Here is a 14243-nt window from a genome sequence, read left to right on the forward strand (position 1 = left end):
CACCGTGGATAAAAAACTCAGCATACTTAGCAACAAACAACCCACAATCACTGCAACAAACAAAAAAAAAAAACAAATTAAATAAAAATATACAAACTAGAACATAAAAACAAAAAAAAAACATACACTTACTGTTTACCCAAATTTTGACGACGATGACGTGTCAAGAATAATACCACGTGGCACAAAAATACTGGGACTAAATTAATGAAGAAGGAGCCAAGTCATGACTGTTGAGATGCCCCCTTAATATGGGTGTTTGTTCTTCTCCCCCCAAGAGAAAACTTGGGTTTAAGGGGGGGACCCCCCCTAACTTGGGTTTAAGGGGGGGACCCCCCCAACTTGGGTTTAAAGGGGGGGGGGGACCCCCCCCAACTTAGATTCAAGGGGGGGACCCCCCCCCCCTAACTTGGGTTTAAGGGGGGGGACCCCCCCTCTCTCTCTCAAGTTGGATTATGGGGGAGTCACCTAACTATGAAGTGGTCATCCCCCCCTCAGCGAGAGTCTCGAGGGTGTTACCCCCAAGTATGGGCTTAATCCTCAAAGGTGGTTGACGACCATGTCACACCCTTAAGGGACCCTTGTCATCAGTGACTCCTTCAAATGTTAAAATCCCGCGAAAGGCTCAAAGACAGTTGTCAACCCACGAAAATAGCGGGATATTTTCCTAAATATCAGACTCCAACCGCCTCCGAAAATCAAGGAGATGGTTGAGATGGCTCCGCGTTAGTCGCGTCTCCTGAAGCGAGAAGCACCGACCCCCCTCCCCTATATAAGGGGTCACCCATGACCTGGGAGGGGGATCCGCAATCTGAAACACTTAGAAAATTAAAGATTTCTCATTCTTTACAATCAAGAGCTTGTTCTTGACTATTGCAACTCAGATCAATAAAACTCAAGGGGAGTAGGCTATTACCGACATCCGGGGCCGAACGTCTTTAATTTCCGGTGTCTTTTATTTACATTTATTACGAATTCCGGCGTTATTAATTGCATTTATTATTGTGATTTTGGTTTAAATCTCATTTATTACGACTCCGCGTCGGTTGGCTAAAAATCCAGTCAACATTTTGGTGCTTTCATTGAGAGCTTTAGCCAAAATCTTCAAGTTTTTTCCCGGAAAAAATGGTGTTAACCCGAAGATCTCAAGAGCGACCTGACGAAGAGATGGAAAGTGCCCACCAAGAGCAAAATCAAACTCGAGAGTCCCTGACTGAAAGTCTTGCTAATCAAAGGAGAGAATTCCAATCTTGGCTCGAAGATCATGCTCGTGAGATGAGGAGGCGCCAAGACGACCAAGATCGTCGCACCCAAGAGGCTGCTGACTTAATACGTAGCTACTTCAACCAAAACACTCAAGGGATGGGTACTGATGCCAACAATCAACAGGTACCTCAAACCTACCCTCGGGAGGTCCCTACACCAAGGAACCATAGGGAGAGGGTGGTCTATGGACCTGAAGAGCGCCCAAGGAACCAAGAAAGGACTAGAAGTCACCCCTCCAACAGGGTTCCCCGCAATAATAATCGAAAACCCCGGTTGATGAGCAAGTCTTACCCGGCCATCATATGGGACGCGATGACTCCCACAATGTCCGTATAAGGCGGAGTGGTGGAGGAAACTCTAGAAACAATAACGGTGATCGTAGCAGAAATAGTGGAAGGACACCCCAGCGTAGGGAATGGCAACCCCGTGATCAACGTGGCCAACCACGAGATGGCAATGATCGCCCAAGAAATAGTAGGTCCAGAGGGAGAAGAGAAGACCCTGAGGTCAACAGTGACTACCATCCAGACTACCCTGATGGTCATGGAGATGATGAAGCTGAAAGTCGGGCTAACAACCAGCCAAATCATGAGATGGGGGGTTATCAAGCTAGAGGGCCGTATGCCCCTAATAGGCAACATCAACCTGAAAATCCACCCCAAAGGGGTAGGAATGACCAAGTACCACCCCCGGCTGATGGAAGGGCTGATAGTCAGAACGCTGGAGGGAGGCCAAGAACTGGGTCAGTTTTTGAACGGGTAGGCCCCCGAAGGGGTAGAGACCTGCGAGACGCCCTCAACAGAAATAGAGACAATCGCGGTTCCAACATAGTGAACCCACCTGAGCCAGACCAAGGGGACCAAGCGAATGTTGGTGCCAATATTGCTCAACCTCAACCAGCCACAGATCCGGTGATCCAGGCTCGGTTGGACGAGTTAACTCGATTGGTCAAGGACCTTACCGCACCAAAACCCACTGATTTGGACCTCGAAAGGGGGAGAGGGTCTGCCTTCTCCCAAATGATTAATGACCTCCCTATTCCAGCCAAGTTCAAGATGCCCACTTGCAAGTACACGGGTAGTGAAGACCCATTAACTCATGTGGAGAACTTCAAAATCCAGATGGACCTTCAAGGAATCAGGGATGACCTTAGGTGTCGAATTTTCCCTGCAACCCTCACGGACACGGCGCAACAATGGTTTACTAAACTACCCCCAGGAAGAATTACTTCTTGGGATGAATTTGAGGGGTTATTTTACACCCAATTCTCTTCAGCCCGACAGATACCAGCAGAGTTGGGTGACTTAGTCGCCATCAAGCAGAAGCCCGATGAGCCACTAAAAGACTACATTCGACGTTTTATGCAAGAGGCAACCAAAGTAAAAAATCTAAGCGATGATGGCAAGCGGGCCGCCATCATGGGAGGCATCCTTGTGGGAAGTCGGCTATGGAAAGATACAAGGCGGAAACCAACCCATACTATGAGAGACTTTCTTGACAGAGCAGATGAGTTTATTAAATTGGAAGAAGCCGAGCGAAACGCTCAAAACTTCAACCACACTAAGAATAAAAAAAACGGAACAAGCTCAAATAGTCAAAGCTCTCAAGGGGTAACGCTAGGAATGGCTCCAACAATGGTAAGAGAGGGAATAACAGTAATGGCGGTAACAACAATGATAACAAAACACTAAAGAATACCCCCAAGCCAGCCAGGCGAGATCCAATTCCAAGGTTCACCACCTATAGCCTACTCCTGGACATAAGAGAAAATATCTACAATGGAACTCACTCAGTGGTACCGTACCGCAAACCTTATCCCATGAGAAAGGACATTAGCAAACACGACATGAACAAGTTTTGTCGATTCCACAATGACTACGGTCATGACACCGATGAGTGCAATAATCTGAAGGAGGAAATAGAGTTTCTCATAAGACAAAACAACCCCAACTTGAAAAGATATGTACGACGGGACAATGACCGGCCCCAACGACAACAACAACAACAAGCAGTTGGAGATGACCAACAATTGTTACCTCGCCCCGTTGCGGGCCGTTTGGACATTATATCTGGAGGACCTCACCTTGCGGGGAACTCTGGAAAGTCCCGAGAGAAGTACGCTCGGTCTCTGCGACATGAACTGGGTAACGATGTGTTGGCTGTCCAAGAGCGAGCTCCCAAGCAACCTCGTTATGAACATGAGTTAATCACGTTCTCTGAAGAGGACACCAAACACGTTCGGTATCCACACAACGACCCCTTGGTAGTAGAGGTACAAATCGCCAATATGATTGTGGCAAGGACAATGATTGATAATGGGTCATCAGCCAATATCCTCTTCAAGTCCTCATTGGAAAGGATGGGTTTGGGAGCAAACGATTTAGAGCCCTGCGAACATCTCATCTATGGATTCACAGGAAGTGGTATGGCACCGGCTGGACTTATTAAGTTACCATTGACAGTGGGAACAGCCCCCAAGAGTGTCACTATCATGGCCTTATTCGTGGTATTGGATACAATATCTCCCTACAACGCCTTAATCGGCCGCCCAACCCTGTATGACCTAAAAGCAGTCACTTCTATCTTTCACCTCCTCGTCAAGTTTCCTACCAAGGGTGGAATTGGCTACTTGAAGGGCAATCAAATAGTAGCACGAGAGTGTTACAACCTATCCATCGCAACCAAGGAGAAAGCAGCCAAATCCCTCAAAGCTACGGCGAGTAGTTCTCAACAATGAAGGCTCGCCCAAAACGGGGTCGAAGACATTGATCCCCGTTTTGGGGACATTGATACAGGGGTTGGTCCGATTGAAGAATTGGAAGAAATGCCATTAGACCCCAAACAACCATCCAAATTAATCAAGATCGGGAAAAACCTTCCTGAGGACATAAGATCCGCTTTGATCCAGTTCTTAAGGGAAAACCAAGATGTCTTCGCTTGGTCACATGAAGACATGGAGGGAATAAGCCCCAGCGTGATAAGTCATGCTTTAAACATCGACGTCGAAAACTTCAAGCCAGTTCAACAAAAAAGAAGGCTACTCGACAAAGAAAGGGCCAAGGCATTGAAGGAAGAGGTGGAAAAACTATGGAACAACAATTTCATCAAAAAGGCCTACTACCTAGTCTGGGTATCGAACCCTGTACTAGTTCCAAAGCCAAATGGCACCTGGAGGGTGTGCATTGACTTTACAGACTTAAACAAGGCATGCCCAAAAGATTGTTTTCCTTTACCGAGAATCGATCAATTGGTAGACGCAACAGCCGGCCATGAAATTCTAACTTTCATGGATGCGTACTTAGGGTATAATCAGATAAGCATGCACCCACCTGACCAAGAACATACAAGCTTTCGAACGGACGTCGGCTTGTATTGCTACAAAGTGATGCTGTTTGGCTTGAAAAACGCTGGAGCCACCTATCAAAGGTTGGTCAACTGGATGTTTAAAGAGCAAATAGGCAGAAACATGGAGGTCTACGTTGATGACATGCTGGTCAAGTCTAAGAAAGCCCAAGGGCACATCGAAGACTTAAAAGAATGCTTTGAGATCCTAAGACAATACCGAATGAAGCTCAATCCTCTTAAGTGTTCTTTCGGAGTAAGCTTGGGAAAGTTCCTTGGATTCATAGTGAACTCTAGGGGCATCGAGGGTAATCCAGAAAAGATAAAGGCATTGATCGACATGAAGTCCCCAACTAAAGTTAAAGACGTCCAAAGCTTAACAGGCCGAATCGCCGCCTTGAGTAGATTCGTCTCCAAGTCAACCGACAAATGTGTCCCTTTCTTCAACATCCTAAGGGGTAACAAAAAATTTGAATGGACTGAGGAATGCAAAAATGCCTTTCGAGCTTTAAAGCAACAATTATCCCAGCCTCCGGTTCTTTCGAAACCCCTAGATGGTGAAGGGTTAAGCTTATACCTAGCAGTAACAGAACATGCAGTTAGTGCGGTCCTGGTAAGGGAGGAAGATAGAGCAAAACACCCTGTCTACTATGTGAGCAAAAGGCTGATTGGGGCAGAGTGTAGATATCCCCTCATAGAAAAGCTTGCTTACTGCCTTATCTTAGGATCCAGGAATAGATAACCGAAGCCGGAGTGTTACCCCTTAATTACCCCTTGAAGGCCGGGATGACACCCTGTTATAGGCGGGGGTTGGGGTAATATACCCCGAGACCATTTATAGGGGGTGATGCCTTGGGACGACCGTGGTGTAATTTTGCGATTTGGAGCCAATCGTTATTTTTACTTTTTACACTTAGTAAGAATACTAAGCGTTGTAATGACCATTATTGCTCCTTTCATTTAGTTGCTTAGATGATTATCTCGCTGTAAATTTTTATTGTGCATATCTTCTCTTCTCCTTTTATTTTTGTACTAGTAGGTGAGTCCATCATGGATAGCTTACTAGAATTACTCGGTGTATTCACCTCCTCGCCTTTTCCTTTTTGCAGATGCATTATAGCGACTATTGGGGGGGGGGTGAACACCGAGTAGACGAAGACCTTCTTCAACTTTTGTTTGAAGATTGTCCAGCGTCGCCCCCACACAACTCGTCTGGGGACGAGGGGCTTAGTAGTGTGTCAGAGACGCCCGACCACCTCTACCGAGAGAGAATAGGTGGTGAAGCATACAATAGGCATATTTGGGAGCTTGAAAAAGGGATACGATCTTATCTGCCCCGAGAGTGGACATACACTCTTCCCTTTGGTGAGGTCAATATTCCAGTAGGGGTGCCCATCGGCCTGTCAGGGGGGTTTCCTTTGGCTGAGACTGCTATAACCACCGCAAAACTACCTACCATGATGAACGCTATGGCTCGCACTAAAAAGAAGAGTCGGGTTAGCTCTTCTGACAGTTCCCATACGACGGAGGTCGTTACTAAACGGAGGGTATCTGACGATGTTGAGGCTGATTTTGCCGATGGAGCCATGGAGGAGATAGTCAAAGAGTTTGAGAAATGGGTGGAAGAGGAAGCCAAGAATACCCTTTATAAAGCCGCCAAAGAGAAAGAAACAACCAAGGGTTCCCAACCAGCCACTCTCAAAATCAGTGAATTCGCCCTAAAGTGATCAAGGAAGTTCGCACTTCCCGCTGCAAGACTAAGCAGACCCCCTTTGTGGCCCCTTCTAGCAGTCTCACCGAGACCAAACTCCAATATGTGGAGGAGTTGACTGTGAATGGCAAGGACTGCCAGTTAGTACTCCCCTCCCCGAATCAGTTGGCGCATGACCCTGGGGAGGGGCTGTGTGCATGGTCCCGTCGCCATATTACTTATGGGGGGGCACTCCCCCTTCATAATTTTTTCAAAGACGTGGCTGATTATTTTGGCCTTAGTCCGGGGCAGTTTTCTCCCTTGGCCATACGAGTCCTGTCTGGCATATTTGTTTTATATAAGTTAATGAGATGGAAGTGGCCAACAGGCCATGAGGTACACTATCTCTTCGATTTGAGACCGAACAACAGCGAGTATCGGTCGGGATATTACGCATTTCAGCATGCACACAGGAATGTTAAATTCCTTCATGGTATGGAGAAGTCGTCGAAGGAACATGATTTCAAAACTCTCTATTTTTTTGTGAAGGACATTGGGACTAAACACACCAAATTCCAAATGGTGGACCAATTCGAGAGGCCTTCCCCCACCATTGCCATGTACGAGAGAGCTCTTGCGTTAGCCCAATTTCCTGACTATAAGAAGGATCTAAACATTCTAACATCCCCCCAGGCGTTAGATGATTTTGGGTTCAACTTTGTCGTTACTCCTTCTAGTGGAGTGCGAGAAATCCCGCGACCCTTAGGACCTCCGCCACTGGCACAGACAGCTATAGCGAAAAGCACTATGCCCGGGTCTGCTAAGAAAAGGCCAATTTGGGAGTGTGAATCTCTTGGTGATGATCGCTATTTGTCTTACTTATTACATTTTTTCATTATTTTGCCTGTTACTAATCATTTTTGTGTGTTTTGCAGATATGGCCGGCTTGTTGCGACAAACAACCTACCAGGAGAAAGAGGGTTCGCCTTCTACCGCCTCTCCCATGGCTCCTCCTGGTAAGGTTAGGAAGACTAACCCTCGCCTGGCTATTGATATTCACACCCCTACTGCTGGATCGCCTGCCTCATCTCGGCCGCTTCCTCCTGACTCCGCATCCGGGTCCGCCAATGATACAACCCTCATTGGTTCGACGTCCACAGGGGCCGAGTCACTTATTGCGCTGCCCTTAGAGGGTCGTTGTCAGGCTTTATCTACGGGTTTGAAGGGGGCACATGGCCATATTGAGGGCCTTATGGACATCATGGACAAGACCATGTCTAGGCTTGATTGTTTGCCCCCTGCCCAGATCGTTGCTCTTGGGTGCCGCGAGATGATTAGGGTAAGTTTCTCCTACTTGTGAAAATTCTTTCCTCTTACCATTATCTAACATTTATGTAATGATGTGTAACAGGCTGCCACCATTACTTCTTATGGTCAATCTAGGGTTCTCGCCCTACAAGAGGAGCACAACAAGCAAGGAGCAGCCTCACTCCAACTTGAACTTGATGCCCTCCGCCAGGAATACTCCTAGACGATTCGCGATCTAGAAACTTCTGTTGAGAGGGTTACCGCTGAGAAGGAGCGTTTCAGGGGTGAGCTTGAAAGTGTTACTGCTGAGAAGGAGCGTTTCAGGGGTGAGCTTGAAAGTGAGAAGGAGGCTCATGCGAAGGTTGTCGAGGAAAACAACATTAATGCCAAGGAGTGTGAGAAGCTAGCTGCGGAGGTGAAACAGATCGGAGACCTCTCCACCGATGTTTTCTTCAAATTCTGGCTAAACAATAAGAAAGCTGACTTTAATTATCTGGGTAAGAACATGGAAAGTATGCTATCTTATTGTCGCAATCGTGAGGAGGCAGAAACCAGGGAGAAGACGCAGACAGCTTGCATTCAGGCCGATTCATACCTCAACTTTCGGGTTGAGGCAACAGATGACTGTCCCCTCAATGACTTACTTGATGGTTCCAATTGATGTATTTTTACTTTTACAGATTTTATGCCCACTAGTACTCTTCAGAGATTCATGACTGTCCGGGCAGTCTTTAATCCCGTAACTTTACTTTTGAGACATTTGTGTCTTTAATCTTTTTACTTGGCCATCGAGGCCTTTATCTTTATATATGGTTTTAAATATTGACTTTTGTTTAGCGTGAGCCACATAGCGTGGGTATATATTTATAGTCAACCATTCACCACACACAAGTTGCTCAAAACATTGAGTATTGCACCGACACTCTAAAGATTTTAATATCTACTTAAGCGAGGGTGCATTTTTGCTTACTAGTCCATATATGGGTGTGATTGCCCCCCAAGTGACTATGTAGGTTTACCTCTTGGCCACTTATCTTATGACCGGGGTGTTACCTTTAAGTCTTGGTTGCTCACTATTACCCATATATCTATGACCATTGCGAGGCTTGCAATTTGATTCAATAACAATCATACAAGCTGCGTCATTATATGAAAATAACTTGCAATTTTATTGATAAATGAAATTGGCGACAACGCCTTATTACATCACTACGTAGTAGTATGTGATTAAAACTAAAGCAAATCTAAAAGAAAAGACTAAATACTAATAAAGATTCTAAGTTGCTTACGGGCACACCCTTAGCATGAGTTGTTGCTGAAAAGCAATTGTTATTGATAATATTTGCGGAGGTGTTGGCCGTTCCAATATCGGGGTACTGGTATAAGGTTCATGTTAGAGTCATACCGGCCGAGCCTATACGTGCCGGGGGGTACAACTTCTGTAACCTTGTATGGACCTTCCCAATTTGGCCCCAATACTCCTGCTGTTGGGTCTTTAGTGTTGGCCAAGACTCTGCGTAGTACTAGATCTCCTACCTTGAAGCTTCTTTCCTTAACTTTTGAATTAAAGTATCTGGCTACTTTTTGTTGGTATGCTGCTAACCGTATTTGTGAGGCTTCCCTACGATTTTCCAATAGGTCCAATGATTCATTCATCATCTGGTGATTACTGACTTGGTTGTATGTCACTCGTCGGTGGGAGGGTGGGTCTAGCTCGACCGGTATCATCGCATCATACCCATAAGCAAGGGCAAAGGGGGTATCACCAGTAGCTGTTCTTTCTGTTGTCCTATATGACCACAAAACTTCGGGTAATTGCTCTGGCCAGCTTCCTTTCGCTTCTTCGAGTCTTTTTTTCAAGGTGTCTTTTAAGGTCTTATTCACCGCCTCTACCTGCTCGTTTGACTGGGGGTGCGAGACCGCCGAGAAGCTCTTTACTATGCCATGCTTAATGCAGAAATTTGTGAACAGGACACTGTCAAACTGGGTACCGTTGTCAGATACCAATTTATGGGGTAATCCAAACCTACATATAATGTTCTTGACCACAAAGTCAAGCACCTTCTTGGATGTTATAGTTGCTAGGGGTTCGGCTTCTGTCCACTTTGTGAAGTAATCGACTGCTACTACCGCATATTGCACTCCTCCTTTGCCCTTAGGCAACTGACCGATCAAGTCTATACCCCAAATAGCGAAGGGCCATGGACTCTGCATTTGCGTTAGCTCGTTGGGTGGAGCCCTTGGTATTTTTGCAAACTTTTGACATTTTTCACACCTTCGAACATACTCCATGGAGTCTTCTATCATGGTTGGCCAGAAGAATCCTTGCCTCAGTACCTTCTTGGATAAGCTTTGCCCCCCAGCGTGATTACCGCAAAAACCTTCATGAACTTCTTCCATTAGTCGTTGGGCTTGGTCTTGATGTACACATTGTAGTAGGGGCATCGAGTACCCTCGCCGATACATGACACCATCAATGATTAGGTACCGGGTGGCCTTCCTTCTCATTTTCTTTGCCTCGTTTTTGTTGGTGGGCAGTGTCCCTTGTTCTAAGTAAGCGGCTATGGGGGTCATCCACGATTGAGTCGTATCGAGTAGGAGTACTTTTTCTTTAGTGCGGATGCTTGGCTCGGGTAAGTATTCCATTGGCACAAGGCTGGCTTTATCTATCTTTTCACTTGTTGCCAACTTTGCCAAGGCATCAGCAGTAGCATTCTCTTCTCGTGGTATTTGTTGAATGGTGTACCCTTCCAGTTGGGCAAGCAAGTCTTGTATTTTGCTAAGGTAGGCTATCATTTTTTCTCCTCTAGCCATGTACTCTCCCAAAACTTGATTTACAATCAGTTGGGCGTCGCTGTAAATTTCTAAGTGTCTGGCCTTCACCTCTTTTCCTAGTTTCAAACCGGCAATTAATGCTTCATACTCGGCTTCATTGTTTGAGGCAGGGAAACCAAAGCGAATGGCCGTGTGAGTTCGTTGTCCCTCCGGTGTTGTTAGGGTGATCCCCGCTCCTGATGACTGGTCGGTAGAAGAACCATCAACTTGTAGCTTCCAGGTTTCACCGAGGTAGTCTTGGTTTTCATTTTTCACAGAGTTATGGACGTGTGATTCAGGTGAATCGCTCAGGTCAAGCCTTTGGATGTCACTGGTTATTGTTGGTTGGTCGCCCTCTTGCGTTCCAGTACACTCGGCTACAAAGTCAGCCAGGGCCTGCCCTTTAATAGCAAATCTTGGCTGATACGTTATGTCATATTGCCCTAACTCTATTGCCCATTTAAGGAGGCGCCCCGACATATCGGGTTTTTGTAGCACCTGACGTAAGGGTTGGTCAGTGAGTACCACAATGGGATGAGCCTGAAAGTAGGGTCGAAGTTTCCTGGATGCTAAGATAAGGCAGTAAGCAAGCTTTTCTATGAGGGGATATCTACACTCTGCCCCAATCAGCCTTTTGCTCACATAGTAGACTGGGTGTTGTGCTCTATCTTCCTCCCTTACCAGGACTGCACTAACTGCATGTTCTGTTACTGCTAGGTGTAAGCTTAACCCTTCACCATCTAGGGGTTTCGAAAGAACCGGAGGCTGGGATAATTGTTGCTTTAAAGCTCGAAAGGCATTTTTGCATTCCTCAGTCCATTCAAATTTTTTGTTACCCCTTAGGATGTTGAAGAAAGGGACACATTTGTCGGTTGACTTGGAGACGAATCTACTCAAGGCGGCGATTCGGCCTGTTAAGCTTTGGACGTCTTTAACTTTAGTTGGGGACTTCATGTCGATCAATGCCTTTATCTTTTCTGGATTAGCCTCGATGCCCCTAGAGTTCACTATGAATCCAAGGAACTTTCCCGAGCTTACTCCGAAAGAACACTTAAGAGGATTGAGCTTCATTCGGTATTGTCTTAGGATCTCAAAGCATTCTTTTAAGTCTTCGATGTGCCCTTGGGCTTTCTTAGACTTGACCAGCATGTCATCAACGTAGACCTCCATGTTTCTGCCTATTTGCTCTTTAAACATCCGGTTGACCAACCTTTGATAGGTGGCTCCAGCGTTTTTCAAGCCAAACATCATCACTTTGTAGCAATACAAGCCGACGTCCGTTCGAAAGCTTGTATGTTCTTGGTCAGGTGGGTGCATGCTTATCTGATTATACCCTGAGTACGCATCCATGAAAGTTAGAATTTCATGGCCGGCTGTTGCGTCTACCAATTGATCGATTCTCGGTAAAGGAAAACAATCTTTTGGGCATGCCTTGTTTAAGTCTGTAAAGTCAATGCACACCCTCCAGGTGCCATTTGGCTTTGGAACTAGTACAGGGTTCGATACCCAGACTGGGTAGTAGGCCTCTTTGATGAAATTGTTGTTCCATAGTTTTTCCACCTCTTCCTTCAATGCCTTGGCCCTTTCTTTGTCGAGTAGCCTTCTTTTTTGTTGAACTGGCTTGAAGTTTTCGACGTCGATGTTTAAAGCATGACTTATCACGGTGGGGCTTATTCCCTCCATGTCTTCGTGTGACCAAGCGAAGACATCTTGGTTTTCCCTTAAGAACTAGATCAAAGCTGATCTTATGTCCTCAGGAAGGTTTTTCCCGATCTTGATTAATTTGGATGGTTGTTTGGGGTCTAATGGCATTTCTTCCAATTCTTCAATCGGACCAACCCCTGTATCAATGTCCCCAAAACGGAGATCAATGTCTTCGACCCCGTTTTGGGCGAGCCTTCATTGTTGAGAACTACTCGCCGTAGCTTTGAGGGATTTGGCTGCTTTCTCCTTGGTTGCGATGGATAGGTTGTAACACTCTCGTGCTACTATTTGATTGCCCTTCAAGTAGCCAATTCCACCCTTGGTAGGAAACTTGACGAGGAGGTGAAAGATAGAAGTGACTGCTTTTAGGTCATACAGGGTTGGGCGGCCGATTAAGGCGTTGTAGGGAGATATTGTATCCAATACCACGAATAAGGCCATGATAGTGACACTCTTGGGGGCTGTTCCCACTGTCAATGGTAACTTAATAAGTCCAGCCGGTGCCATACCACTTCCTGTGAATCCATAGATGAGATGTTCGCAGGGCTCTAAATCGTTTGCTCCCAAACCCATCCTTTCCAATGAGGACTTGAAGAGGATATTGGCTGATGACCCATTATCAATCATTGTCCTTGCCACAATCATATTGGTGACTTGTACCTCTACTACCAAGGGGTCGTTGTGTGGATATCGAACGTGTTTGGTGTCCTCTTCAGAGAACGTGATTAACTCATGTTCATAACGAGGTTGCTTGGGAGCTCGCTCTTGGACAGCCAACACATCGTTACCCAGTTCATGTCGCAGAGACCGAGCGTACTTCTCTCGGGACTTTCCGGAGTTCCCGCAAGGTGAGGTCCTCCAGATATAATGTCCAAACGGCCCGCAACGGGGGGAGGTAACAATTGTTGGTCATCTCCAACTGCTTGTTGTTGTTGTTGTCGTTGGGGCCGGTCATTGTCCCGTCGTACATATCTTTTCAAGTTGGGGTTGTTTTGTCTTATGAGAAACTCTATTTCCTCCTTCAGATTAATGCACTCATCGGTGTCATGACCGTAGTCATTGTGGAATCGACAAAACTTGTTCATGTCGCGTTTGCTAATGTCCTTTCTCATGGGATAAGGTTTGCGGTACGGTACCACTGAGTGAGTTGCATTGTAGATATTTTCTCTTGTGTCTAGGAGCAGGCTATAGGTGGTGAACCTTGGAATTGGATCTCGCCTGGCTGGCTCGGGGGTATTCTTTAGTCTTTTGTTATCATTGTTGTTACCGCCATTACTGTTATTCCCTCTCTTACCATTGTTGGAGCCATTCCTAGCGTTACCCCCTTGAGAGCTTTGACTATTTGAGCTTGTTCCGTTTTTTTTATTCTTAGTGTGGTTGAAGTTTTGAGCGTTTCGCTCGGCTTCTTCCAATTTAATAAACTCATCTGCTCTGTCAAGAAAGTATCTCATAGTATGGGTTGGTTTCCGCCTTGTATCTTTCCATAGCCGACTTCCCACAAGGATGCCTCCCATGATGGCGGCCCGCTTGCCATCATCGCTTAGATTTTTTACTTTGGTTGCCTCTTGCATAAAACGTTGAATGTAGTCTTTTAGTGGCTCATCGGGCTTCTGCTTGATGGCGACTAAGTCACCCAACTCTGCTGGTATCTATCGGGCTGAAGAGAATTGGGTGTAAAATAACCCCTCAAATTCATCCCAAGAAGTAATTCTTCCTAGGGGTAGTTTAGTAAACCATTGTTGCGCCGTGTCCGTGAGGGTTGCAGGGAAAATTCGACACCTAAGGTCATCCCTAATTCCTTGAAGGTCCATCTGGATTTTGAAGTTCTCCACATGAGTTAATGGGTCTTCACTACCCGTGTACTTGCAAGTGGGCATCTTGAACTTGGCTGGAATAGGGAGGTCATTAATCATTTGGGAGAAGGCAGACCCTCTCCTCCTTTCGAGGTCCAAATCAGTGGGTTTTGGTGCGGTAAGGTCCTTGACCAATCGAGTTAACTCGTCCAACCGAGCCTGGATCACCGGATCTGTGGCTGGTTGAGGTTGAGCAATATTGGCACCAACATTCGCTTGGTCCCCTTGGTCTGGCTCAGGTGGGTTCACTATGTTGGAACCGCGAT

General features: G+C 46.2%; 2 protein-coding genes across 2 annotated transcripts; one reads left to right on the forward strand and one right to left on the reverse strand.

Annotated features, from left to right (window-relative positions):
* Positions 1-3085: 3085 nt before the first annotated feature.
* On the forward strand, positions 3086-4003 carry LOC133035968 (uncharacterized). Its single transcript, XM_061112424.1, has one exon. The coding sequence runs from the start codon at positions 3086-3088 to the stop codon at positions 4001-4003; it is 918 nt and encodes a 305-aa protein (XP_060968407.1).
* An 8316-nt stretch (positions 4004-12319) lies between these two features.
* Positions 12320-13638, reverse strand: LOC133035969 (uncharacterized). The gene is made up of 2 exons (XM_061112425.1): positions 12942-13638; positions 12320-12834 (listed from the first exon to the last, which is right to left on the reverse strand). The coding sequence occupies exons 1-2, from the start codon at positions 13636-13638 to the stop codon at positions 12320-12322; spliced, it is 1212 nt and encodes a 403-aa protein (XP_060968408.1).
* Positions 13639-14243: the final 605 nt, after the last annotated feature.

This window comes from Cannabis sativa, chromosome 3 (assembly GCF_029168945.1).
Source record: "Cannabis sativa cultivar Pink pepper isolate KNU-18-1 chromosome 3, ASM2916894v1, whole genome shotgun sequence".
Taxonomy (NCBI): domain Eukaryota; kingdom Viridiplantae; phylum Streptophyta; class Magnoliopsida; order Rosales; family Cannabaceae; genus Cannabis; species Cannabis sativa.

Coding starts and splice junctions, on each gene's coding strand:
- LOC133035968 (XM_061112424.1), top strand. CDS start 3,086: ATGAGAAAGGACATTAGCAAACACGACATGAACAAGTTTTGTCGATTC.
- LOC133035969 (XM_061112425.1), bottom strand. CDS start 13,638: ATGGGAGGCATCCTTGTGGGAAGTCGGCTATGGAAAGATACAAGGCGG. Junction 12,835..12,941: donor TCCGGAAAGTCCCGAGAGAA/GTACGCTCGGTC, acceptor CGTTCTCTGAAG/AGGACACCAAACACGTTCGA.